The sequence below is a fragment of the Drosophila gunungcola genome (genome assembly GCF_025200985.1).
Source record: "Drosophila gunungcola strain Sukarami chromosome 3L unlocalized genomic scaffold, Dgunungcola_SK_2 000003F, whole genome shotgun sequence".
NCBI lineage: Eukaryota > Metazoa > Arthropoda > Insecta > Diptera > Drosophilidae > Drosophila > Drosophila gunungcola.
This window is the reverse complement of record NW_026453179.1, coordinates 5,870,172-5,896,948: the sequence shown is the minus strand read 5'-3', so window position 1 is coordinate 5,896,948 and position 26,777 is coordinate 5,870,172. Positions and strand designations below refer to the sequence as shown.

The 26,777-nt window shown below is 45.7% G+C and overlaps 7 protein-coding genes across 12 annotated transcripts; 4 read left to right on the top strand and 3 right to left on the bottom strand.

Moving 5' to 3' along the window:
* Window positions 1-203: 203 nt before the first annotated feature.
* LOC128258070 (SH3 domain-binding glutamic acid-rich protein homolog) lies at window positions 204-5,305 on the top strand. 6 transcript variants are annotated; one of them, XM_052989458.1, is made up of 6 exons: window positions 204-259; window positions 351-596; window positions 1,570-1,974; window positions 3,093-3,170; window positions 3,401-3,458; window positions 3,513-5,305. In XM_052989458.1, exons 2-6 carry the CDS (start codon window positions 552-554, stop codon window positions 4,337-4,339), a joined length of 1,413 nt encoding a protein of 470 aa, XP_052845418.1. In that variant the 5' UTR covers window positions 204-259; window positions 351-551; the 3' UTR covers window positions 4,340-5,305. The 6 variants fall into 6 exon arrangements, with proteins under 6 accessions (XP_052845418.1, XP_052845419.1, XP_052845417.1 ...); XM_052989459.1 differs by having other exon boundaries at window positions 214-596; window positions 3,519-5,305; XM_052989457.1 differs by having other exon boundaries at window positions 214-596; window positions 3,401-3,464; window positions 3,519-5,305.
* LOC128258062 (translocation protein SEC63 homolog) lies at window positions 5,199-9,064 on the bottom strand. The gene is made up of 4 exons (XM_052989449.1): window positions 8,622-9,064; window positions 7,192-7,901; window positions 5,866-7,120; window positions 5,199-5,738 (listed from the first exon to the last, which is right to left on the bottom strand). The coding sequence occupies exons 1-4, from the start codon at window positions 8,743-8,745 to the stop codon at window positions 5,560-5,562; spliced, it is 2,268 nt and encodes a 755-aa protein (XP_052845409.1). The 5' UTR covers window positions 8,746-9,064; the 3' UTR covers window positions 5,199-5,559.
* A 543-nt stretch (window positions 9,065-9,607) lies between these two features.
* LOC128258066 (uncharacterized) lies at window positions 9,608-12,437 on the top strand. The gene is made up of 7 exons (XM_052989452.1): window positions 9,608-9,836; window positions 9,890-10,077; window positions 10,140-10,274; window positions 10,649-11,178; window positions 11,240-11,329; window positions 11,388-11,557; window positions 11,626-12,437. Exons 1-7 carry the CDS (start codon window positions 9,733-9,735, stop codon window positions 12,242-12,244), a joined length of 1,836 nt encoding a protein of 611 aa, XP_052845412.1. The 5' UTR covers window positions 9,608-9,732; the 3' UTR covers window positions 12,245-12,437.
* Window positions 12,438-13,581: 1,144 nt separating this feature from the next.
* On the top strand, window positions 13,582-16,665 carry LOC128258064 (uncharacterized). The gene is made up of 7 exons (XM_052989451.1): window positions 13,582-13,814; window positions 13,875-14,044; window positions 14,107-14,241; window positions 14,609-15,147; window positions 15,209-15,298; window positions 15,357-15,526; window positions 15,578-16,665. Exons 1-7 carry the CDS (start codon window positions 13,711-13,713, stop codon window positions 16,416-16,418), a joined length of 2,049 nt encoding a protein of 682 aa, XP_052845411.1. The 5' UTR covers window positions 13,582-13,710; the 3' UTR covers window positions 16,419-16,665.
* A 390-nt stretch (window positions 16,666-17,055) lies between these two features.
* Window positions 17,056-19,496, bottom strand: LOC128258068 (protein ST7 homolog). The gene is made up of 2 exons (XM_052989454.1): window positions 19,046-19,496; window positions 17,056-18,981 (listed from the first exon to the last, which is right to left on the bottom strand). Exons 1-2 carry the CDS (start codon window positions 19,182-19,184, stop codon window positions 17,507-17,509), a joined length of 1,614 nt encoding a protein of 537 aa, XP_052845414.1. The 5' UTR covers window positions 19,185-19,496; the 3' UTR covers window positions 17,056-17,506.
* A 658-nt stretch (window positions 19,497-20,154) lies between these two features.
* LOC128258060 (uncharacterized) lies at window positions 20,155-23,788 on the top strand. Its single transcript, XM_052989445.1, has 6 exons — window positions 20,155-21,419; window positions 21,476-21,957; window positions 22,027-22,715; window positions 22,772-22,982; window positions 23,045-23,191; window positions 23,250-23,788. The coding sequence occupies exons 1-6, from the start codon at window positions 20,309-20,311 to the stop codon at window positions 23,400-23,402; spliced, it is 2,793 nt and encodes a 930-aa protein (XP_052845405.1). The 5' UTR covers window positions 20,155-20,308; the 3' UTR covers window positions 23,403-23,788.
* Window positions 23,789-24,035: 247 nt separating this feature from the next.
* Window positions 24,036-26,694, bottom strand: LOC128258063 (uncharacterized). The gene is made up of 2 exons (XM_052989450.1): window positions 26,544-26,694; window positions 24,036-26,451 (listed from the first exon to the last, which is right to left on the bottom strand). The coding sequence occupies exon 2, from the start codon at window positions 26,444-26,446 to the stop codon at window positions 24,188-24,190; it is 2,259 nt and encodes a 752-aa protein (XP_052845410.1). The 5' UTR covers window positions 26,447-26,451; window positions 26,544-26,694; the 3' UTR covers window positions 24,036-24,187.
* Between the last annotated feature and the right edge of the window lie 83 nt (window positions 26,695-26,777).

Below are 26,777 nucleotides of genomic sequence, written 5' to 3'. Positions count from 1 at the left end.
GCTTATAGTTGTTACAGGTTATGTCAAAAAGTATAATACTGATTTATCTCGGCGGTTTAATTTTAGACATAATAAATATATAGCTGATTTACTGAAAGACAATTTGTAATATATTTATGAATAGAAAAATTAAATACAAATTACTTTTATCACAGGTTAACTTACGGTATTTTTAAATGATTTTTGTAGTATATTTTCTTAGCCGGATGGTATTTTAGAACCATCGTCCAGCGATCACACTATTCGGTTCAACGACAAAGTAGGAAATAATTTCCACTCTTGATAAATATCAAATAGTTTTGCACTTTTATAAGCAACAACATCGCACTTTTTTATCTGCGTCTTCGCAGTTTTTAGATTCAAAAATCATCGACCTTGCCCAGTTCGTGTGCCTTCGTCACCAGTGAAAAAACATTACGTAGGGGCGCAGGACGGAAGAAAGTAGGAAAAGAAAAGATCTAAAAATATTTTTAATCGCTGTGAAAGTAGCCAGAGGATTTTAGTCGCAAAGTATCATAAATATACTCTGGGAGGACATATTTAACTGCAAAATGGTCTTGAAAGTCTACGTCAGCGGAATGTCCGGCAACAAGGAGGTGAGTTTGTGGGCGTGGCGTTTTTAAGACCGGAGATAGTGTCATGTTATTGGAATGTTTGGCCCTGTTATTTGCAGCAAACAAAAAAAGAGAAAAAAAAAAACAAAACCAAAGTGGTGACGAATGCATTGCTAATTCTAATTCTGCTGCATTGTGTGTATGTGTTGTATGTGCGTGCGATGATGACGATGATGATGTAGTGTGTGGTATGTAAGTTTGTATGTACAGTCAAAGAAAAACAAGTGGTATTTTCTCGAGTGTGCTTGCGAGCGTTGGTGGTTGCAAGAAGCAGCACAAACACACATTTCATTGCCCATATAAGCTTATTCCACTGTGAACTGTAAATTGTTCATGGAAGAGAGAGATTTCCATTGATCGCAGTTGCGTGGGCTGCCTGTGTGGGCGTGTGACTCATTCGCTCTCCCCCCTTCCCTTGCTTTTTTCCGTCGCCTTTGTTCAATTGGCAAAGTCTCTCCCAATAAGAACAATAACATAACGGTCATTGTGCAGGTCACAATGCTTTTGTTTTTATTTTATTTACACTTCTAAAAAAAAGTATGCACGAAATCTGGTTATAGCCAGTTAATTAGTTGTGTTCAACAAACCACTTTAATTAGGAGCTTTATCATATCGGGAGACATTGTTTATATGTGTGTTTATGTTATATAGCGGAGGAGTGTAAGTGGGTGTGCATGTGTGCGTTTGGGCTTGCCGGTAACATTTTATTACCGATAAGTCATCGCTGTAGTTAACTGTGTTGACTAACAGTTTGTAAGAAAGTTACACTGAAATAAATTTAAATTAGTTTATGGGAAAAATGTTGATTTTATTACTTTAAGGCTTTAAAAGACATCTTGAAATAAAACATAGAAACATCAAAAATTTAAAAATATTTTCTTCAACCTTAAATATTTATAAAATCAACAACATAGCTTTAAGTTTAAATTTAACTGACACCCATTTTGTTTTGTAGGTAAAGAAGCGCCAGCAGCGCGTGCTGATGATCCTGGACAGCAAGAACATCAAGTACGACACGGTGGACATCACGGAGCCCGGCAAGGAGTCCGAGAAGGAGCTGATGCAGAACAAATCGACTAGCAGCGGCGGAACGGTCAGCGATCCGGAGCCCCGGCATCCGCTGCCTCCCCAGCTGTTCAACGACGAGGAGTACTGCGGTGACTACGACGCCTTCGACATGGCCAACGAGATCGACACCCTGGAGGTGTTCCTCAAACTGGCCACCGCCGACACCACGGCTGTGAGTACCGCCCAAATCGAACTGAAGCAGGAGAACGGCGAGGCCAAGAAGGAGGAGGCGGAAGCGGAGAAGCCGGAGGCCGGCGATGGCGATGGCGATGGCGATGCGGAGAAGGCCGAGGTTTGAGCTTCAGCTATTTTCACGTATTTTCCGTTAACTGTTACGACGTCACAATACGAAGGCAGTGATTATCTGCAGCAAACAGCAATAGAATTAACAGCAACGTCTTGAAACTAAAGCCCTTCAGTTAACAGCAGCAATAACCCCTAATGTTATCTAACAGCACAGACACTACCAACTCTCTATATCTATATATTTATAACACCTGATTTTGGTTTTTATGCCCATAAGGTTTGGGGAAAATGGAATGGTTGAAATTGGACTTTTGTGGAAACTCACAATTTGTAAGTGGTTTCAAATTCATTGTTCAATTTATGCAGGGTTTACAAATATTAATTAACAATTATAGGTATTGATTGAATTTGAATTCACTGATTGAATTCATTTTAGAAAATCCAGAGAAATTTTGAAAATGTATTTAAAGATACAATTCTTTATGCAAACCAATTCCCCAAACTTTATTAGGATTAACAATCAAAAATCGACTTGTCTATTCTTCTTATTATGTTTAATTTTTTAACGAATTCATCATGACGACTGCGGTTCTTAAGCTAAGTTTACGAGCATATTAAGCGGGGGCGATCGATTGTGTTAACCCCAGAGGAAAAGACAATTTTAATCAAAATATTTATATTCATTAACTTACATCCAACACCTTTGTATGTACCATTTATACACCACCTGTATGGACTCGGAATACACGCCAGCACTTAAGCCTAAGTTGGATTAGTGTAGAGAGCTGAAACTTTTTGTGCAGCCGTTATGTTAATGCTAAAACATAAAAATGCGCTGTCCCTGTAATAAAAGGAAATATATTTGTATTAACTAAAAAAAATCGTAACCAACAGCCAGCTTGTTTTTCTAACACTTTTATAACACACCTAATCTTTAACAGCATAGCAAAAACTAACTGCGAGTTGCCTAGCGAAAGAAATGCACTGCAAACTAAACATACAGATATCGAAATTAAAAAGTTTTTAAGCGCTCATGAAAAATAAGTTTTTCAACAATATAACATTCTAAGCTCTCTTGAGTATTATACGTGCCCTAAACAACGAACTTTATAAAACTATTTTGTAATGTTAATTCATTACTAATAATTGCGTGATTCTCCAAAGAACGAAGACAAGGACGGCGAAGAAAAGGAGAAAACAGAAGGCGAGGATCAAGAGGGCAAGGAAAATACTGAAGAAAAGGTAATAGATCGTTAGATCCTGCATGTACGAATCATAACACTAGATTTGTAGAGCTCGCAGAAGCTAACAACAGCATGATCTTGCACTGCAGTAGACCAGCTTAGGTAGAAATCCCACTGATCTGATCTTGTATATACATTTCCAATTCCCTCCAAAAAAAAAAAACAAAAACTACCATTCAAAAACCCACAAACATTCGCACCCTCAACAAACCAACCACCCACTAAAAGACTGAGACTGCGGAGGTTGAAGAATCCGAGGATACCAAAAAGGAGGATACAACTACAGGTAAAGGTAGAAGAATGTCTTAAGGCTCTAATCAAGATTTTTACACTGATGAAGAATTAGAAAAAACTGAAGAAACCGAGGGAGATGAAACCAAAGAAAAATCTGAGGAGGAAGGTACTACAGAAAAATCCGAGAAAGACAAGACCGAAGAAAAACCAGAGGGAGAAAGTACGAAAGACGGTAAGGATGAGAGCACCGCGGAAGGTGATGCAAAAGAAGCATCAGAATCTTCCTCTGAGGCCGAAGAAGAAGATGAAGAAAAATCAGAGAAAGATGATAATAAAGACGAAACTGAAGTAGAAACAACCAAAGAACCAATTGGTGAAGAATCAAAGGATGAAAAAGCCAAGGAAGAAAGCGAAGCAGAGAACACCAAGGAGGAAACCGAAAAAGAAAATACCGAAGAAGAAACAGAAACAGAAAATAGCACCGATAAAACTGAAGAAGAAAACACCAAAGAGGAAAATGAAGTAGATATTACCAAAGAAGAAAAGGAAGTAGAAAATGTCCAAGAAGAAATGAAAGAAGAAAATGTCCAAGGAGAAACGGCAGTAGAAAATGTCAAAGAAAATGAAGCAGAAACTACTCCAGAAGAGGTGGAAAATATCAAAGAAGAAGAAACTGAGGAAGAAAATACCAAAGAAGAAACTGACGTAGAACCTGAATCCAAAGAAGAAACTGAACCCAAAGAGGATACTGCGCCAAATTCAGAAGAAACCAAAGAATCAGAGAGTTCAAAAAAAGAAGACGAAGATGTGGATAAAGAAACCACCGAGAATGAGAAACCTGAAGGAACGTCAGTAGAAGACACGCCCCAAAATGTAGAGAGTAGTAAATCTGCCGAGGAACAATCTTCCGAAGAAAGCGAGGAAGAGGAATAACCATCAACTACCAAAATCGATTAAAACGACAACAACAACCACACACTGACATCCGCATCACAAACACCAATGCACCCAAACACACACTCGCACATAAAAACGCACATTTAGCCAAATAATACCGAAAAGTTTTGTAAATAGAAACAAGAAAACATTAATAACGAATCTGGTGACGGGTAACGAACCCTAGACTAAGGCTTTATGTGAATTTAATTTTTAATTTACCCATTTCGCCCTTCAAATGTCTGCCCACAACAACAACAACAACATCAACAACAAAAGAAGTTAACAGCGACTACAACATCATCAGCAGCAGTGAAGACGCCCACCTCCTCAGATTCCCAATCGGACCTCTTATTGGACAGCGAACGGGCAGCGGCTGCACAGTAGGCGTCGACGTTGGCAGAGGCAGCTGCGTTATAATTTTTACTCGAAATTATTATTTTTAAAGACATTTGGGCTTGTTGCGGTTTTTACCTATTTATGCTGATTTTTAATGTTTTGTGATTTTTTTTAAATACATTTAATTTTATATCCCATTTTTAGACTTTATTAAAATAAATTCACTACCAGTCTAGAATTATTAAAAAAACTGAACAATTAAATTATTTTAAAAGTGTAATACTAATTGAAAAAATCGGTGAGCTTCAAGATCGTTAAGAAGAAACGATCGTCAGAAACATTAACAACAAAATATATTTTAAATGAAATACATCATGTACTGATTAAAATTATTGTGATGATTAGTAACAACTTAATGGTTTAAAGTAAATTCAGCAAATTCGATTTAAAATATGTGTGGAAAACCCTAACAAGCCCGATGATAATTTTCAGTTTATTGACCACACAACAAGAGTAATAATATCAATAGACTTTTGTATTTACGTGTCTCACTTTTAGTTCTTGTATCCAAATAATTAAATATACAGTACATTATAATTATGTTTAGTACAGTACACGGTAAAATGAAGTTATAGTTATTTACGCACTAGTCCGGGGTCTTTTCCATTACAAAACTAGTAAAAACGCGAAGGAAGGGGTCGCATTATTGGTGTGCCTCCTCCGCCACGCAAAACTCATTTACTAAAAGGAAAACAAAGAGGCTTTTCTTCCGTCCCACAGAAATAGAGAAGAGGAGGTTGAGGTTGATTGGGGGCGGGACGTCCGTCCATCCGTCCGTCCATCCATCCGTCCGTCCGTCGATCCGGCGGCCTGTCCATCTAGTCGCTGTCCTCCTCGTCGGACGTGTCTGTGGTGTAGTCACTCAGGTTCTCCTGCTGATCGTTGTGCTCCGGCTCCGATTCGCTCAGATCCCACTGGGGATGGTCTGTCGGTGGTGCAGGCGCCTTTTGCACATCCAGTTTTAGCTCCTGCTGCTGGTCCATGCCCAGATATGAATCTGAAAGATGGAGAAAGCAATCAATAACCATCGCACCAGAGAACAATCAGAGTTCTAAATGCATCAACATTTATCTTAACTATTAAGACATGAAATTTTGAAGCGTTTCCCCTTTTTAGAAACTCACCCGATCTGAGGCACACGGTGAACGTGTAGACGCCGGGCCAGCGTGGGGCGGTGAACTTCAGCTGGATCTCCTCCTTCTCGACCAGATTGGTGACGTGGTAGGGCGCCGTCAGCAGGGTGCGCGACTTGCGGTCGCAGATGTAGGTCCACCAGTACTCCTGCTTCTCCTCGGGGAAGTAGGGGCAGTGGACGGTGTGCGACAGACGGGACTTGCCCTCGAGCCGCTCCCTCTTGTTAAGCTTGGCCTGCAGTCGCTCCCACTCCTCGTCATCGTCGTCGTCCAGCGAGGAGTTGTTCTTGCCCTTCTCCTCGTCCTCGCTGCCACTGCCGGCAGCCGACTCCACGTCGCTGCCCTCCGCATTTCCAGCCTCAGATTCGGCATCGGAGTTGCCCGCCGTTGCTTGATCCTCGGAGGCCGTGGTCGCAGACGTGGTTGCCACCTTGGCTGGCACCTTCTTCTGGTTGTTCTTCTGGTTTTGGGCCGGTTTCTTGCCACCCTTACCCTTGCCTCCTTTGCGTGGTTTTGCCCAGGCGGATGCCTTCTTCGCCGGCACAGCGGCGGCCGCAGCTTCATCCTCATCCCCGGCAGCCTCCTCGTTGGCCTCGTCCTTGATGCCCTGCTTTTCGGGCGCCTTGGTGTCGCCGAACAGCGTCTTCATGTCCTTGCGCTCCAGCGTGACCGTAACCGTAACTATTGCTCCGGCGGTCACCACATTGGTGTTCTCGTCGTCAATAACCTCGCAACGGATGGAGAAGTCGATCAGCGGCATCTTGCCCAACACCTTCATGGTGTTCTCGTACTCAAAGTCCGATAGATTCTTCAACAGCTGGCGGCTCTCCTCCGGCTTTAGCTGGGCGAATTGCTGCAGGTTCTTCACGTGCCGCTTTTTGTTCATGAAGTACAGGTGATCCTCGGTGAGGTGGGGCAGCTGCAACAGCGGCGACTTGAACTCCCACAGACCCTGGATGATCATGGGCGACATCTTCATGCAGTTCTCAATCGTTTCGATGCTGGGCAGGCGGGGCACACGGCGGGCATAGGCCATCATGACCAGTTGGTGGACGCACGAGACCATTTCCTGCACCAGATAGGGGCACTTCTTCACCACAAACTGGCGGTCACGCTCCAGGGTTTCCGGATTGAGGGGCATGCGACTGAGATGGGCATGCAGGATGGCGCGTGCCTTGATGGAGTACATGCGGCACAGCGGATGCTCCTTGCACTTTTCATTCAGATTGGGTAGCTGCCGGATGAGCTGTGTGTTTTGGAGGGGGGAGAATTACTATTAGTCACTGCTCGGTGGGAAAGATCGAGGCATCCACTCACCGCTGGCACCTCGTCGTTGTCCGACTGCCGCTCCTGCACCTGCGAATTGTGCCGTTTGTCAAACTCCAGGCTGGCAGCCAGCACCATAAGTGCCCGCTTGAGCAGCATGTGCGGCGTCTTGTGGATAAAGTAGAAATACATTTGGGTGGTGTCCAGGAGCACCTTGTCGCCGCTGAAGCGGATCGATCGGTACCACCAAACGCCCACCGCCGAGGGCATGGCCACCATGAAGACCAGCCCGTACAGGCCCAGAACCCAAACGCTGTTCTCCTTCTCCACGATCCACGAGGGCAGAGCAATGCCAAAGGACATGGCACCCGGACCATCCGGGTTACCATACTTCTCGTAGTTCTCCTTGGCCACATCGTCGGTGAGCGCCTGGTACGCCTTACTCAGCATCATGAAGGACTTCTCGTCACCCGTCTCCTTGTCCGGATGCAGCACCTTGGACAGCCGGTAGTAGGCCTTCTTGATCTCCGCCTGCGACGAGGTCGGCGGCACATTCAAGATCTCGAAGGGATCGAAGCTGGCCATCTCGTAGTCGAACTGCGAGACGCGGTACGTGAGGAAGAGCAGCAGGGCCCAGCCCAGCACAATGGTCAGCTTGATGGTCCATGATGTCAGGGCTCTGTACGGCTCGGCATTGGCCAAGATGGTCTTCTTTTTGAGGCAGTCGGCGCACTGACATTCCTCCTTTAGCTTGCCTTGATCTGCAGGAAAATATGGGAATAGATGTTTTTAAAAACGATGTGATACGTTTCATTTATATAAGTTAAAGCCTATATTTATGAAGGTTAATTTAGGGTTTTAATCGTTATTTGTTCCAATCAGACTACTGCATTAGCCTGATTGTTTTTTCCAAAAATACGAATTTTTTCTAGAACTAGGGAATTCATTATCCTAAGAACCCAAAGTATTTGTTTTTTTTTTCCTCTTAAATTGAATAAGATTGAACTATTATTTTGAGCCGGTGCAATATTTTTAACCGGAAATGCCAGCATTACAGAAACGGAAAAAGGAAGAATAGTAAGAGAGATTACAATGTTGTGAGTGCAAAGTTCACACGTTTCAAGATCAAAGATAACTTTTTTTGATCACCACCGATCACGGTGACAATGTCGCGTTATCGCGATTTACAACGCATGAACGCTCGTGGAGTGCAGAGCTGTTCCAGTTGGGAAGTGAAGAGAGAGCCCGACTTGCGGTAATCGCAGCTTTCACCCATACGAAGACGCTGAGCTGACGTTGTTAGAATAACTTATTGGAACGTGTCCATTTGCAATGCGGAAGAGCAAGTGAGAGGAGAGGGGTAATCACATGTATGCCTATGTCTTACTAGACACACATACACCCGCGCACAGCTGCAGGTGGAACGAAAAAACAAGAGCGAAGAGAGTGCGATTAAAATCGGCGGGGCATTCGGCACTAACCTTCTTTCTTTTTACGTGGCCAATAGTAAATGGTGGTCGGTATCAATATTAGCGCCAAGAAAGATAACACAAAGTAGTAGAAAGTTCCGCCGCTCTCATCATACTGGAACTTTTGACCCGCCATCTCCGTTTGCGACTTTTATATATTAAGTATTTTGTCTGGCTTTCCTTTCCGCTTTCCCTTGCACTTTTCCTCCGGCAGCTCCAGCTGATGTCGCAGTGGAGTTATCGTTTTAGTCGCTGCTCCCCGTTAACTTTCGATCAACGGTCAGCGCTGCGGGAGCGAAGCGGTTAAGGGGGCGGGGCAAAAGCTGTTGCTGCTGCGAGATTAAGCGAGAATTGCACGCCGCGAATTTAAAAAACTTTGTATTTACACCGACGCATGAGACTGACACGTAGGGTTGTTTGGCTCGTGCCTGATCCGATTGGCGGATCTGGAACCGGAGCCAGTTCGATAGGCGTACTATCGATAGGCAGGTGACATCTCGTATTTCATGGGGCTGCCAGGCAAGTTAATTGTACACAGAAAAAATTTTTTGATCCGTTTTTTTTCTAGTTAATTCTGAATTTATACTAAGCTTAAAATAATTATTTATTTACATCCCCATTTTGTTGTGGTTGCAGTACTCAATATAACAAATATTTTAATTTGTACATCTTTTGTTGACCCAGACTTTATGTCACTTAATCTATGCCAAAAACGTGTCAGGTAAATCCAGCTTTAAAAAAAAAATTCGTTTGACCAGGGGCATAGTCGAAAGAGAAGTGAGGGTTTGGGGGTAAACGGTCCTCCAGGCAGAAATTTAAAAAAAAACTTGAAGTAAGCTCTTATTCGTTATTCCAAAACATTAACATTATTAAGCTTATGCCACAGTGACTGTTGACTACTGTTTTTGGGTGGTGGAAATCCACTATAATGTGACCTGTGGGAATCGTGTATTATCGTTTGCTTTCGGCTGGAGTCTTTGCATATTTTCCACACTATCGATATTATGTTGCTATCTATGCTTTGACATCTCTAGGCTGCTCAGATATGTTGGTGAATTCCCGAAAAAAACTTTATTAGCTTGTTAACTGTGGGGACGAAGAGGTTAAAGTAAGAAAATCCGACATGGAACAGGCTGAAGAAATTCGAGTGGCCAATAGATCCGTTCGTGAAGTGCAGCAAAACTTTGCAGAATCTCTTGGTTACGCGGAGGAGATCATTTGGGACCTGTAAGTACTGCGCAATTGGCTTTCCGGCCCATAACCTAACAATTTCGGATCAGGTTGTCCCAGGAAGAAGCCGACTTGCTAAAGAAAAAGCTAAGTGAACTGATTTGTGATCCGATCAACGAAACAGCATTAGCCGGTAAAACTCCGGCTTATATTGAAAAATATAACAAAAACCGCAAGAAGCTCATCGCGGATAATGAAAAAACGCGACAGATCATTTTCGATGCCGTTTGGGAGCAGCGTAAGCAGGGATCCAGATTATAAAGTCTAATTGATTGCATAAGCCCTTTGTTTCCCCTGCAGGAAAATACACCAACCGACAATCACTGACGGCCATCATATACGTAATGGTGGTTACCGACGAGCAGGACGTTAATCGCGCCGAGGACTCAAGAACTTTCTCCTGCCATCCAGTCTTCCGGGCCCGTCGATGTGTCTGTGAGTCTCTGCTAAAATAAGAAAATATAGCTTGTCTCTATCGAACTTAAAGTAGTATATCTTTACGCAAACATACACACATGACTTCTGTCAATTCTGCTGAATTGGGAAAACAGCGCGTTTAAGATAAATAACATTGCAAAACACTATCGTATGCACTTTTATTACAACAATCCTTCCAGCAGAAACTGAATTAAATCTTTTAAGCAGCTATGGCAAATATAAATTGCCTACCAAAAAATAAGACATGACTACTTTTTCTGGTCGTTCTTAAACAATTCTTTAGGTTATCGTTAAAAGTTATGGTTAAAACCTCTTGGGGTAATGACCCCTTTATGATGATAATGATAATGACCCGTTTATTTTCCCCACAGCTGGCCGCAGCAACGACAGCTCCGATTGCTGCAATTTGTTCGTTGACGAGACCGGTCGCGTCTACCAGAACTGGGAGCAGTATGTGGCCACCAATGAGCTGCCCGCCGGAGTGATGGTGGCCCCGGAAAAGGGAATCTACCGCCTGGTCAACGACCATGTGTGTCTGGACAAATATGTGACGCCTGCGGGCAGCACCGAAAAGAAGGTGCTACGCTACTTAGACACGGGTTCGGTGGTTGGAAGCTTGGCCGCCGCTTCTGTTCCCTTAGCGGCTCTCTTAACGCTACCCGTGTCGGTTCCGGTGATGGCCGCAGCCGGAGTCGTGGGTTTGGCCAGCGCCGGATACGCGACAGCTCGGTCCAGCATAAGACTGGTAGACCGCAGTCAGCACGAGCAGTCCATCAACGTGACGGACCGCGTGGCACGTGGCCATTGGCTGGGAGTGATCGCCGGAGCCGTGGGATTGGGAGCGGCAGGAGCCACCACTGCACTGACAGCGGCCACTAACGCTGGACGCGAAGTGGGAGCGGTGAGTCTCCAGAGACACATTGCACTGTTGTCTTAAATAGTTAAACCAAACTGTTTTCTAGATCACTCAATTGACGGTGAATGGCATGAACATCTCCTCGATCGTGGTATCGGGCACTGGAGTCGCCAACGGGGTGTTGGATTTGATATTGGTAAGCCACATGGAGGTCTAACTCTTCCACCAATTTGATAATCTATGCTGCCCCACAGAAAGTCCAGGATGGTGACGACATTACCGGCATGGATGTGCTGCAGCTGTCCGCTTCGCTGGTGCTGTTCACGCATAGCGTCTACAATTTCAAACTGGCCTCGACCATCATCAATGAGTCGCCCCACAGGAACGTAGCGGGCTACCGGAACACACTGAGTAGTCGCATGAGGTAAATAATGACGAGATAGTTAGTCAGAGATGAATCCTCTAGGCGTTACTTATAATCTGTCCTTGCAGACGCACCTTCGATAAGATATCCAAGGAGACCTTTCGACTTTTAGGAAACTCTCAAGGCAAGATGGACATTATACGCAGCGCGAACGAGATGCCCTCGCAGTTCAATGATCAAGAAAGCGATGCTCACTTGCTGATTGGCCCTTCATCGCAGCCGCGTCAGGAGCCCAGCACTTATGCCGCCGGCGTGTACTGCTTGCAGCTGAGTTCAGTGGTCATAAGAGGGGTGACTGTTGTGCTGAGGCAATACGGCACAGCCCTCTTCGAGCACGTGGTCAATGCCGAGAGCTTTGCAAATCACATTACCAAAATGGCCGCAAATCTGGAGCCGGATGTGTTTGACTTTATCATGAATCTGACTCGAACCTTCATGGACACCATGCTGGATGAACTGACCTCGGTGCTTAAGTTCTTCATCCCCACAGAATCGGTGCTTTCTAGCATTCTGCTGCAAGTGTGGAAGAACTATCGCCATCTGCCTTGTAAATTGGTGGAGGAGCACACCGGAGCCATCCTCGCAGCAGTCAGGCGGTACTTCCTGTCCCTTAACCCGAACTCGTACACCGATGTTATCCAGAAGTGCCCCACTTGTGTCGGCACCTTCAGCATTTCACATTTGTAAACATATAAATCCCTTACTTAAAATTATTGGGATTTAAAAGCCATTAAAACAAGATTATTGGTGCCTTATTTGTGAAATCAATATTTGACTATCTGTGCACAATAAGGATGCACAACTTAAAAAAGTTGTTTTAAAACAAATAACTCTAGATATTTAAATAAAATTTGAACACAAATTTACCATTACAAAAACAAAGTAATTTTATGATATAATTATCTTTTGGAGAATATAACATAAATTAAGTGTTATAATTTCAAATTCATTTTAAATTTTTATGATAATAAAATATTGCAAGATATTTTACTTTGGCAAGCCGAAGTTAGGAAAAAGCAAACTCGTTTTGTTCGAAACTGCTCTTTCAAATACGGTATTTTCTGTATGTATTTTAAAGCAAAACAATCAAGACAGTAATCACTGTCTTTTCAGGTAAATAAATTAAATCGATTAAAAACTAAAAAAAAATAGTTCCAGGATTCATAAACAAAAAACAACTTAACATTTTTTTTTTCTTTGCATTCCATTTTTATTTTCTGATGAACTAATCGAGTTTTGAAGTCAAACAATAATTCAAGATCATATCAATACCTTTCGATTAATAATAATAATATTCAGTGTTGGGAAAGGTACTAGTTTTTTGGATCTATGATAAAGATACACATTTGTACAGGTATCTAGATAAGGAAAAAATAAAAAAAATAGTAAGAACAAACACATATTAATAAATATATTTTAAATTTAACCACTTTGATGTATGTTGTATATACGCTCTGGCTATTGAGTCTGGTTGTAGAAACATGTAAAAAGAAACATCATTAAATCTTGCATATGCAGAATCATATCTTGTTTTATTAGAATATTGGCGAAAATAACACAAAAATATATTTAGTATTATTAAGCTAATTTGAAAAAAAGTATAAATTAAAATATATAAGTTCCTTAATACCTAACAAATCGAACCAGAAATAATTTGGTAATAATAATATTTCTTATATCAAAAATACGTTATTGTAAATAAGCTTATTTTAATCAAAGTGATTAAGTTTTAAGTTAAAGTTTGAAAGTGGAATCAGGCTATTTAAATAAAGTGCATAGTCTGGCAACCTTATGCGTCTTTGAATAAATATTAATGGTCTATCGATGTTTTATGGCCTTTTCGCCTTTTTTTAGGAAAAAAAATGAGTGAAACCATTATGTTAGTCATTTTCACCAACTCGGAACGCCCAACAAGGTGAAAAATGGGGAGAAAGAATAAAAGTAGAGGAAAACTGAATTTCCGGCAGAAAAGTAAGACCTCTCGAGAGTTTGGCAAAAATGTTCACTTTCTCTCGCTTGGCGTTTTGGTATTTTGAGTGCGATCATGGGATGAGTAAGGCGATGTGTGCGCATATAAGTTGGTGATTTCCCGGTAATAACTTCATTAGTTGTGAAATTGCGACGACGAAGAGGCTAAAATTGGAAGATTTAACATGGCAGAGGCTGAAGAAAACCACGTTGCCAACCGGACCACCCGTGAGGTGCAGCAAAACTTTGCTGAATCCCTTGGATACGCTGAGGAGATTATCTGGGATTTGTAACTACTGCGCAATTGGCTTTCCGCCCCGAAACATTACATTTGCCGATCACCTTTCAGGTTGTCCCATGGACAAGCCGACATTCTGAAGAAAAAGCTAAGCGAACTCATTCGTGATCCACCACCACCTGAAAAAAAAGAAACTGCAAAAGATGAAAAAAACCGCAAGAAGCTCGTCGCGGATAATGAAAAAGCGCGACAGATCATTTTCGATGCCGTTTGGGAGCAGCGTAAGCAGGGATCCAGATTATAAAGTCTAATTGATTGCATAAGGCCTTTGATTCCCCTTTAGGTAAATACACCAACCGACAATCGCTGACGGCCATTATTTACGTAATGGTGGTTACTGACGAGGAGGACGTTAATCGCGCCGAGGACTCAAGGACTTTCTCCTGCCATCCAGTCTTCCGGGCCCGTCGATGCGTCTGTGAGTCTCTGCAGGAGTAACATTCAGCATAAGGAATCCGCTTGGATAGGGTCCTTGTCCGCGTAGTTTATTTTTATTCAGAGCTATCAGTTTGAAATTATTTTTCTCTTTCGATTTTATCTTTAAAAAATATTAATTAATGGTAGTTTTTTAATCGTCACAACTAAAGTATTTACTTTTAAAGTTCTTAACGACTTTTTTAGTTTTAAAAGAGATCACAAATTGTGATGTTTGCCTCTGAACATGATATTCTTGTCCGATTTTAATTCCATTCGAAATACATCCGAAATAGAAAATACGAACAAAAAAAATTACATAATTTTATAGTGTTAAATCTTTGCCACTAATGCGACCTTTTTTTCCATAGCTGGAAGCAGTGGCCGCAGCAGCGACAGCTCCGATTGCTGCAATTTGTTCGTTGATGAGACCGGTCGCGTCTACCAGAACTGGGAGCAGTATGTGGCCACCAATGAGCTGCCCGCCGGAGTGATGGTGGCCCCGGAAAAGGGAATCTACCGCCTGGTCAATGACCATGTGCGACTGGACAAATATGAGACGCCGGCGGGCAGCACCAACTCGAAGGTGCTTGGAGTTCTGGACACAGGATCGGCAGTTGGAGGCTTCTTAGCTGCCTGCGTGCCCGTAGCGGCGTTGCTGACGCTGCCTGTGTCCGGTCCGGTGATGGCCGCAGCCGGAGTCGTGGGTTTGGCCAGCGCCGGGTACGCGACAGCCCGGTCCAGCGTAAGATTGGTGGACCGCAGTCAGCACGAGCAGTCCATCAACGTGACGGACCGCGAGGCACGTGGCCATTGGCTGGGAGTGGTCGCCGGAGCCGTGGGATTGGGAGCGGCAGGAGCCACCACTGCTCTGACAGCGGCCACTAACGCTGGACGCGAAGTGGGAGCGGTGAGTCTCCAGAGACACATTGCACTGTTGTCTTAAATAGTTAAACCAAACTGTTTTCTAGATCACTCAATTGACGGTGAATGGCATGAACATCTCCTCGATCGTGGTTTCGGGCACTGGAGTCGCCAACGGGGTGTTGGATTTGATATTGGTAAGCCACATGGAGGTCTAACTCTTCCACCAATTTGATAATCTATGCTGCCCCACAGAAAGTCCAGGATGGTGACGACATTACCGGCATGGATGTACTGCAGCTGTCCGCTTCGCTGGTTCTACTAACGCACAGCGTTTACAATTTCAAACTGGCCTCGACCATCATCAATGAGACGGCCAACAGAAATATAGCGGGCTATCGGGAAACTCTAAGCAATCGCCAGAGGTAAATAATGATGAATTCGGTGAGTTTACATGTAATTGACTATTCTTGCAGACGTTCGTTTGATAAGGCCTCCAAGGAGACCGTTCGGCTGCGAGGAAGTGCTCGCGGCAAGCTGGACATAATACGCAGTGTCAACGAGGTGCCCTCACGTCAGCAGTTCAATGATCTGTACAAGATCAACCAGAACCTGAACCAAGAGGGTGTGCGCTACTCATTTGCGCCCGAAGGCCAAGGATTCCTGCTGAACGGCGAGGTACAGACGTCGGCCTCCGATCTTCGGGCCAGTGTGCAGCATAACCAGGGACCGCACGTCCTGGGCCAAGTAAGTCAGCCCATTCCCGCCAGCCATGCGGGTTCGGGAAGGCTTCAATTGGACGGCCTAAATCAGGTCTCCCGACTAATCGGACCGCTGCCCACATCGCAACCGCGGCAGGAGCCCAGCACTTATGCCGCTGGTGTGTTCGTTTTGGAGTTGAGCTCCGTGATAGTTGGCGGTGTGACTTTCGTGCTGGAGAATTATGGCAGAGTGCTTTTCGAGCATGTGATCAATGCCGAGAGCTTTGAGAACCTGATTAGCGGCATGGCCGAAAACCTGGAGCCTGATGTGTTTGATTTTATAATGAAGTTGACACGAACCTTCATGGACACCATGCTGGATGACCTGACCTCAGTGCTTAAGTTCTACATTTCGACGGAATCGGTGCTCTTCCGCATTTTGCAGCAAGTGATGAACAACTACCGCCACATGTCCAGTGAATCTGTGGCGGAGCACACCGGAGCCATTCTCGCAGCAGTCAGGCGGTACTTCCTGTCCCTCAACCCAAACTCGTACACCGGACTCCTTCAGAAGTGCCCCACTTGTGTCGGCTACTTTAGCATTTGTCCTTTGTAAACGTTGAGCCATCGAGCCATGTGTGATTATTGGTGCCTTATTGTGAGAACTAACTAACAGTGCACAATTAGAATGCACAGCCTTTTTTATACACTTTATATATATATAAATATATACTTTTTTAAATTCTATATATAAACGTAACTAAATGTGAACAGAAAATTACAATCTATGTGATAAATATTTGTTTATGAGCACAAATTGACATTGATGAGATCAACACAATAAATAATTATATTAACAAACTGTACAATGATTTTAATTTTTGAGCTGCAAACAGAAAATAAGTAATTTATCCGGTTGGCAAATGAGATGGTGTGAGTCATTTTGCCTTCGAATTTCGTGACTTTTAATGAAAAATTTGAATAATATGCGCAAAACTATCGTCTTTGATTTGCAAATAATTTACGTATTGGGATTTTCTAAAAAAAATAATGGGGATTTCCCCATTTTTAAACAAAGGTAGGTAAAAATTTACATTTTTGTTAAGACCCAATCATTATCGATAAGGAAATTACATAGAGCCCTTGGTTACAAGAAATTAAATTAAATATTTTTCAAAGAAATAAGCTGGACGAACTTATAAACCCCTGAGGACAAAACTGAAAACGTACTTAACTAAATAAATAAAGAGAAATGAATGATAATTTCTGCATTTTAGTTTACTCGCTTCTCGTTCTTGTTTACAATAATTAAAATAATAATAAAACTTAAGAATAATTTAGTTTCTTCTTGCGTGGCTGCTGCAAATTCGTTTCGTTCACCCGGATCACTTGGAAGCTGGAACTATGTAGTTGTGTGCGTGTTTGCTTTCTTTTCTTTTCTTTTGCTTTGTTTATGTTTATTTCACGAAGACAACACAGACATATTAAGATCCAAAATATATATATGTATTTATATATATATATATATATATGCGTTATGTATTAAGGGTTTGTGTTTTGAGTGGTTTCGGGGTATGTTGCCCGCTGGTGTTTCTCAACCAGATGGAGATGGATGCGTGTGAGTGTGTGTGGTGTTTCTTGATTTGTGTGAGTGTGTGTGACGTCATTCGAGGGTGGAAAGTGGAGGAGCATGTGTCCTCCAGCTTAGACGCGCGACAACTGCTGCAGCAGATTGCACGGCCAGAACGCCTCGATGCGCTCCTTGAGCAACTGAAACGGATACGAGATCCAGGTAAGTACGGTCTGTGCCAAATGGCCCATCGGCTCCGGATACTGGTGGGTGGCCAGGGCCAGCAGGGCGGTTATGGAGCACAGTCCCGCCGTGAACAGGATGAAGAAGGGCAGCTCCTTCTTGGGATAAACGGACACCTCATGGAACGCCGGCAGCAACTCACGATCGGCGCACTCGGTGCACGTGGGATATGGATAGAAGAGATGGCCGCGCTCCAGCGGATACGGCAGCATGCGAAACGTGCCCTCCCAGGTGCAGTGCAGCAGATTGAGGGCCCCCTCCACCTGTTTCCAGTGCTTCAGGTGGAAGAACGCATAGGCCAATGCCTCCGAGTCGCCGCGCTTCAAAATGTGCTCCGGCGGCAGGATCAGCCGCTTTGTCTCCAGCAGATACTTGGGCACATGCGGATTGAACTCCACCGCCCGATGGATGGCCTCCACGGCGCTCATCTCCGCGGGACTGAGGCCTCGCTTGGAGGCTATGTCCGGCGAGAACTTGTCGGCCACGGCACGCGCCTTCAGCAATGCGGCCGTATAGCAAATGGTCGCCGACTTGGGCAGCGAGATGTCGTCGTACTTGGCCAGAATGGCATGGCAATCGGCATAGGCCTGCATCTCCAGCAGTGTCTCGATCAGGTTCTCGTGTATGTTCAGCACACTCATGATCGAGGGTATCTCCTTGGTAAGATCGCGAAACATCTTGGCCGCCTCCTTTAGTTTGCCCAGCTTGCGGGCGCACATGGCCAGCCGTCGCTTGATGTAGATCAGCACATTGGTGTCCCGGCGATGCATCCCATCCGCTATGGCGCCCTGGTGCTGTGTGGCCTGCGACTTGCGGTAGTTGATCTCGGCCACCTTTAACGCCGTTTTCAGGATCTTCTCCGCCTCCATAATGGTCATGGCCTCCTCTTCGGCCAGGAGTATGTAAGCTGGTGCACATTCCGCATTGATTTCCAGCGCACTGTGAGCGGACTTGATCCGCTGCATGGGATTGCGTTCACGCCAAGCCGTCTGCATGATCTCGTACTCCTCCTTGCGGGCATCGCCCTCGCAGGTGAAGAAGGTCTGATGGTCCTGGGCACTAAGATTCATGTCGTAGTACGTCAACGGCTCCTTGCTGGTGGCCCAGAAGAACCGCTGGTACTCAGCGCCGCGAAACAGATTGAGGGGATTGCGCCAGACCTTGCACTCGGGCATTTGGGTGCCCGTACTGGTGGTGGCACTGCCACCGGCCGATGCACCTGCTCCTCCTGATCCTCCACCCCCAGCTCCGCCATTGCTGCTGCTGCTGGAGCCACTGCTGCTGCTGCTGCCGCTGCCATTGCTCGACTCCGACTGGCCATCGCTGCCGTTGATCCAGGGACTGATGTGGTTGATGGAGACTTGCTCTGCAGGACGGGAAACAGCATTTCAAATGGAGTTACCTGGGGAAGGGGAAGCCCCACTACTCACCTATAAACGAAGTACCATACTTGCGAAAGTACCACCACTCGAAGATCAGGATCAGGCCCGAGATTAGGCTGGAGGTTCCAGTCAGCGCCACGTAGAACTTGGGCGTCAGCGTGCTGAGAAACATGGACGAGTCCCACATCCTGCTGCCCCCTGCCTGCGAAGTTCTGTATTCGACGCTCGTTTCGCTTTTGCCCCTGCTCTATCCGGATTTTGCCGCTTGCCGGGATTGGACTACGTGCCCACGGGTTTGCGGATACTCTGTGCACTCGCACTGACCGCCGCCGAGGGTTGGAACAATTAACGGTTGCCTTTTTTGGCGCTATCCTTGCGCGAATCCTTGCTTCAGATGAGACTTTTTTCCATCAAGTATTCGAAACGGGGGGTGAGCGGGGGGTTGTGTTTTCGGACCGGTGTGACCAGGCGACGCGAACAAATGCCAGCGCAGTGTGACCGCAGCTCAATTTATTCGAATAACATACGAATTACTGGTCACCCCGGACTAATTGGCGGAAAACAAATTTTCAGGTTGAGTTAACTTTGTGAAAAACAAAAAAATAAATTATTAGTAAAAGTAATTTAGTAACACTAATATTACAATCTAGTTTTCAGAACGATACACTTCTATCCTGCGTTTTTTTTTAATTTTAATAATTATTTTTAAATTTAAATCAATTTTGATCTACTCAAATATAGGTGCTTATTGACAATGTAAACAATTTTCGGTTAATTTTTTAGCACTACATTAAAATGTTTACATTCCAATTTGAAAAAAAAAATCGTTTGCAAGTACTGGAACAAACATTTTCGTAGATATATTTTGTTTAACCGCTACTGCTCCCTTACGATATTTTGGTGTGTTGGCGAAATAATGATTAAAATGTCTAATTTATTTTATATTATTTACTAATTGAATCGTTACAAGAATGCAAGAAATATTAATTTTTAATTTGCTTATGAATAGTTCTTGCTAACTATTGTTTTGAATGCAGAAATATTCAGAATCTGTTGTAACATATACATAATATAATTTATTTATAGCACTTGTGTCGTTATATATCTGACAATTTCGAAATAGCTATTTTGCTAATTCCGATAGTCACACGCCTATCGATAGACCCTTAGCCTGACCTGCGCACCACTAAAAAATGGCCGCTTTGCAGCAAGTGCACTTTTTTTTGTATTATTAATCCGACCGAATCGCGCACGAAAGGCCCTAAATTGGAGCTCGTCTTAATCCGAAAGCCATCAGAGGGCAGAGGCATCATGGAGCAGGTGACGGACAGCGAACTGCGAATGCCGCAGCCAATCAAAACAGAAGAACCTCCTCCAGAGGTGGAAAAAACTGAGACCCTAGAACCCAAAACAACGGCGTTGGAAGCACTTGAAAAATGTGCGGGTCCCGCTGATTTGGAGGACGAGCTGGCCAATCTCAATGGCTCGGATGAGGGCGCCGGCCTTGACGAACTAAGCTCGTTGGAACAGGAGATAGCCAAGCTACACCACATTCGACCACCGGATGCGGCGTCTGAAGCTGCAGATTCCGTCCCTCCGAGTGGCGGAGCGGATAATGGTGGCTTGGAGACCCGGCTGGCAGGTGAAGACTTGACCAGTGGCTCCCCACTCGTGGAAGATGGCAATGATTCGACGGGCAATGGTCAGGTCAGTGAGTCGCCCCTGGAGGAGGTGGACCTGATTGCCCTGCTCAAGGGCACGGACACCAGTCATGAGCAAACCTCCGGCGACGAGAAGTCCGCCTTGGAAAAGGCTCTCTCCGAGTTGGACGGTGTGGAAGGGGACGTGGACGTGGGTGTCACGATCGAAGGCGAAGGCCAGTTCGAGATTATGGAGATCGACGACGACGAGGGGGACTCATCCGCCCGCAAGCCCAGTCCCAAGGTGCCAGTGCACAAGCCCAGCAAACCTTCACCATCCACCACCTCTAAGACCACTATTCCCAAGCAAAGACTGTCCCCGGAGCAGGCAAGAGCAGTGGCTCTGGAGCAGATGGCCGGTCTGAAGAACAAGTCGCGTCGAAAGGAACCGCCGCCTGTGCTGAAACCGGTGGATATTGTCAGCTCACTAAATGACGATTGGGATGACTATGACTCCGAGGAGGAGAAGAAGGAAGTGATAACACTGCTTCCAGCACAGGTGGTGTCCAAAAAGCCGCCTTTGCCACTAAAGAAGGTTCCATCTCCTAGCAAATCCAGCCTGAACTCACCGATTTTGCTCTCCAACAAGATCAGCGGGGTTAAAGTAATGTTGAAGACGGTTAGCCAAAAGCAACTGGCGGCCTCAACCAGTCCACCTGTGGAGAAACCCAAGCCAGCAGGCATCGTGTCACCTGCCAAGGAAACCGAAGAGCCTACCACTGGTACAGTTAAACCAGAAACTGCAGCCAGTAACAAACTTAACAAACTCTATTTATAGGCTTCAAGCGCATGCGTGTAATAAGAAAGAAGATCATCTGGGATCCGGATGTGCCCGAGACGAAAACGTCCTTTGCGCAGTATGCCAGCACGAAGGCAGCGGTCAAGGCGTCTTCCCCGGCACCTCCTGCACCGAAAGCGACGGTCAAGAGCATCTCTCCGAACACAACGATGAAGAAGGAGGTGGCACCCAAGAAGCGGGCAGCAACGCCCACCGCGCGGGCCACTAAAGCTGGAACACCAGTTGGAGCAGCAGAGAGAGGTCCCTCACCGGTCAAGCGTCGCTCGCAAACCCCCAACACTGGCCTGGCCAACGGCGGAACCCAGAAAAAGAAGAAGGTTTCTGAGATCGATCGCCTGATGGGCGACGAGGGAGCGGCCAACATGATCCATGCGGTGGAGCATGAGCAGCGGGAGATGAGTGGAGGGGAGATGTCCAATAAGCCGCTGATGCGCAAGCGATCCATGACCATAACCGGAAGGGTGAGTGACAAGCTCTATATTACTCCAAAAAGCTGACGATTGTAACGTCCATATTATACCCAATTCCAGAACCAGACGCAACGAGCTGCAGTGGAGCCATCGCCGGCCAAAAAGGATTCAGCACATCCCTCCGCCAAGAGAGCGCCTGGTGCAGCCGACTCCGTTTTCACCAAGTCAACTGCGACCTCCTCCGCCAGCAAGCCCCGCGCCTCCGACTCCTGGGATTATGTGTACAAGCAGCGCGCCAGCGAGGAGTCCATGATCATGCGACGGCGCTCCAATAGCTCCTACTCCAGCAATGCCTCCGTTAGCCGCAACTCGCTGGACAACAAGCCCGGGGCAGCTAATCTATCGGATGATGCTGCCGAGGGCTCTGATCCTTCCTTCAAGTTCCTCAAGCCCGTAAACAAGACGAATCAAAGGGGCGGCGAGGCGTCCGCTGCCGTCGCCTCACACACGCTGGCCAACGATATGAAGGCCAACAGCGAAAAGCAACTGGTGGTCTTGCATAAGGTGGACAAGGTGGCCCACCTGGTGATACATACGCACCGCGGCAAATCCGGCCACACGTACAGTAGCCAGCTGCTGGAGCAGCTGAGCGACACGCTGGCTAGTGTGGCCCGCAAGAGCGAGTACAACACAGTGCTGGTAACCGTGGAGGGTCAGCAGTTCTGCCAGGGCATTGACTGCCAGGAATTGGTGCAGGGATCGCTGGAGAAGCGGAGGAACAACGTCAGTCAGCTGTCCTTGGCTCTGAAGTGCGTAACACTTACTTAATTTGACGGAGACAAAACTATAACATACTTATTTTCAGAACCTATCTACGCACTTTGGCCACATTTCCGAAACCCTTGGTGGCGGGCATTATTGGCAACCTGATCAATCTGGGCGTTATGCAGCTGCCCTTTGCTGACTACGTGGTAGCCGCCGATGACTGTTGCTTTGAGACTAATTACGCCAAACTGGGCCAGCTACCCGAGGGCTATGCTCTGTGGCATGGCCACGAAAAGGTGTCCAGTGAAGTGGTAAAATACCGAATTTCCTCTGTAAAATAAGTTTTCCAAAATATCATTTATTTCTCCCCTAGCATTTACGTTTGTTTCTGCTGGGTGAAAGACTGTTTGCACCGGAACTTTTGGGGCCACAAAGTTTCGTTAACAAGATCTGCAAGGCCCGCAGCGTGAATGATGAGGCTCTGGCCATAGCCAAACAAATATCCACCAACTCAGCGGAGGTAAGTCCCCATCTTTAAGTCTTTCCAAGACCATAAACTTAAGTTCCACATTCCGCAGATGTATCGCGCGCTGAAAAAACTCAATCACTCAGCAAAAAATGCAGCCAACTTCCCGCGTCTGGATGAGGAACTAAAGGTTATAGCCGAGCAATGGTTGACGGTGAATTGCTTGGCTAATTTCAAACGCTACCTTAATGACGTTGATTTCTAAAGCTTAAGCTAAAAATGATTGTATACCATATGCAATGGTAGAGAAATTCATATACACACACAATTTTAAAATTTAAATCATACATTTAGTTGAGTCCATTTAGAAGTTTTATTCTGGACCCTTAGACTATCGCCCTAAGAATTTTTTTACATTAATCCCCAAAACACATGTGTAATATTTTGTATCCTATTGTAAACTAGTATCGCAATGTAAATTGTATTAAAATTTAAACCAGCGGTATCTTTAGATTCTGTTATATCATAATTCGAAATAAAACACGTTTGATTAGTTTTAAACGTGCTTTACATAAAAATTAAAGAGAAGGTTATGACTGTTGTAAAAGTTTATGAATCCTGAATAAATTCCTATGAAAAATGACCCATAGAGCCATGGTTTGAACTTTTCTTTTTTCCAGAAAAAACGAACATTATTCTATAACTCATGAAAAGCTCATGATTTCTTTTCTATAATTGTACACTCACATTTTTATGTCATCCAATTATTGCATTTTAAAATATCTATGCAATACAATTTCTGTGTAGTAAGACAAACTGTTGAAAATATATAAAGAAAACAATTAATTATAATAATAATTAATTTGGTAAAATTGACCTGGAAATAATGGTTTTAAAGCAAGTCTATTGTTTACTGATTTATTTATGGGAGTCTAGAAAAGGTTCTATTAATGTACATTGTAAAGCATGCAACTAGATTAATCTCATGTCCGACAGCTCGCTTCCGGCTGGCTAAATGCAGTCTAGACTTAGACCCCGATGCGGATCCGCCTAGTTGTGCTGCTCGTCCTCGTAGTAGTGGGGTAGCTCCGCCTGGAGGCGCAACAGCCGCACGTAGGTCAGAAGCTTCCACTCGCTGAGCGGCTGGTCCTCGGGATGCACGAATGTGGACATGTAGGTGACCAGCTCCTGTGATCCATCCTGGTCCAGATCGGCAATGAGCATTGAGTGATCCTGGTTGTTTAGATCGGGCTGGCACACCACTTCCTTGCGCTCGTGGCGGCAGAACTGGATTATGTTGCTTTGGGAGGTGTTCTCGATATGGGTATCGGCGCCTACGAAAAGGACTAGGAGAACCGTTTCCGTAATCATGTTCATTTTGTAGCTGCCCCCGGCGGAGACGCCACTGGTTTTGCTCAGGTTCTTAAAGGGCACCCCGAACGTTTCCCTCTTTTGCTTGAGGTGCTTAAAGATATCGAACTCCTGGTGGGCAGGTGGGAACTCGTGGTCCTCCGCTTTAGTGCTCCTCTTTAGACGTTGATGCTGTTGCTTCTTGGCCTGCGCCTTCTCCTTGTCCTTGATGGCGTTCATGTTCTTGGTGTGATTGTTGCTGCCACTTTTCTGCACGCTGTTGCTGTTGCTGCTGGCGGAGGTCTGCTTGGATGGCTTCACCAGGCCGTGCCATTTCCAAAACTTCATCACAAAGCCGGACATCTGGGTTTTGGTGTTCTTGAAGTGCCACTGGGCGGGCACCATGCCATACATCCCGCTGTCGCTGAAGTTCCTCACCACGTGCGGCCTGCCATCGCGAACCTCGCTCAGCACAAAGGTGACATTGCAATCCTCCGGACAGCGACCGCGATTCTCAACCACTAGTTCTCGTCCGCTCAGGGAATAGATGTTCCGCTGGGCATTCAAGTCCCGCCGCTGGCCGTGGTTCCTATGCTGCGAGATCTTTGCAGTGGACAGCCTTTGACCAGCAATTGACTTGTTGGTGATGAGGGCGTAGATCTCCGCCAGACTCTTGGAACGCTGCTGCTCTGTGCCATTGGCCCGCTGGCAGATGAAGCCCACATTGCCCGCCTCCAGCCTGACGTTGCTGAGCCTCTCGCAGTCGTGGATGCGGAAGCCATCACCTATTGGTGATCCTTTGCGTCCCGACAGCAAGCGCAGAACATTTCGTGCTTCTAGTTGTCCCGGAGATTCATGCTTCACCTGGGCCAGCGATTTGGTGCGCTGTTCCAGCGACAAACTGGTGACGAGCAGGAGATCAAGCACACCATCCGCATCCAGATCGGGCAGGATGACGGGGAAATCGTAGGCATCCACCTTGTTGGCTGAACGTTCCTTGTACCACCAAAGCCATTGCCCGGAGACTGGATTAATGGCGCCCAGTTCGCCGTATTCATCCAGCACCAAGCAGTCTGATTTCGCATTGCCATCCATGTCAATGAGTGTGCAGTCCAGGGCCACCGGCTCGTCCACCATCTCCACAAACCAGGCCACAGCTCCTGAGGAGCCAATCAAGCAGATGATGCCATTGCGTCGCTCGTTACCAGGTCGGAATTCCGGGAAAAAGGCATCACCGCGGTACATGAAGATCAGGTTGTTCTCCCAGGCTCGCAGTCCGCCAACCACATTAACTCCTCCCTTGAGCTCCGCCCTTGTATAGTTATTAAACCAGTTGTGGGTCTTGATGCGATCCACCACCGCTGGGCAGGATCCTGTGCCGTCTGGATTCCCGCAGGGCACTAGCCACACAAAGGATACGATGGCCAGGAAGCAGAGCATCAGGCTGCCAATGAAACAGCACTTTCTGGCCGGCGACATGGGTGTCCTTTTGGCCGAATCCTCGCCAGCCTGATTGCCACCCAAAATGGCCACGTTATCCGCATTGGAGTCGAATTCGCTGTTGAAGTTGGACAGCTCGGAACCCACGCCGCCATTATCACTCAACATGACGGAGCGGAAGGTATTCTGCATATTGGTGGCGTAACTGCTGCCCTCCAGTTGGAACTTCTGGGCGGGATTCGCGGCGGAATTCCGGGTCACGATTCTCGTGGCGGTGGGTGCTCGGGTATGTGGGGATTTTAGGGCCAACGTATTTGGCGGAATGCGTATCCTTTGCGATTGGAGCTGCTCCTGTGGGTGCTGATGAGTTAGCTGGAGTTTTTGCTGCAGTTTCTGGCGATGATTGGCGGCGTTGTGGATCTCGATTTCCTCGTCGGATTCGGAATCGCTCATTGCCTGACTTAATGGAGCATAGATGCCCTGGTGGCCAGCGGCTGGCAGGGATTCGGTGTGCAGCATTTTGGCTGTAAGAGGAAAATCCGGAAAAATCAATACTTTTTTAACCAAACCCAAAGACAGCTAAGGAAAAACATTTACAAAAACTAAATTAACTCACCTCCTTTGATTGGCTCGAGCACGCTATAACATCTAACATCCACATAGCTACTGCTTTTGATCTTTATTGGATTAGGCGAAACATTAATTTCAGTAAAACACCCTTCGAAAAAGCTTTTCCGCAGTTTAAATTCTTTCAACTGCCATTCACAATGGCAATGTCAATGTTATCGACAAGGCAGTGTTGACACCGCCACCAAAGTTATCGATATATGCGTGACTGAGGACGCCCACC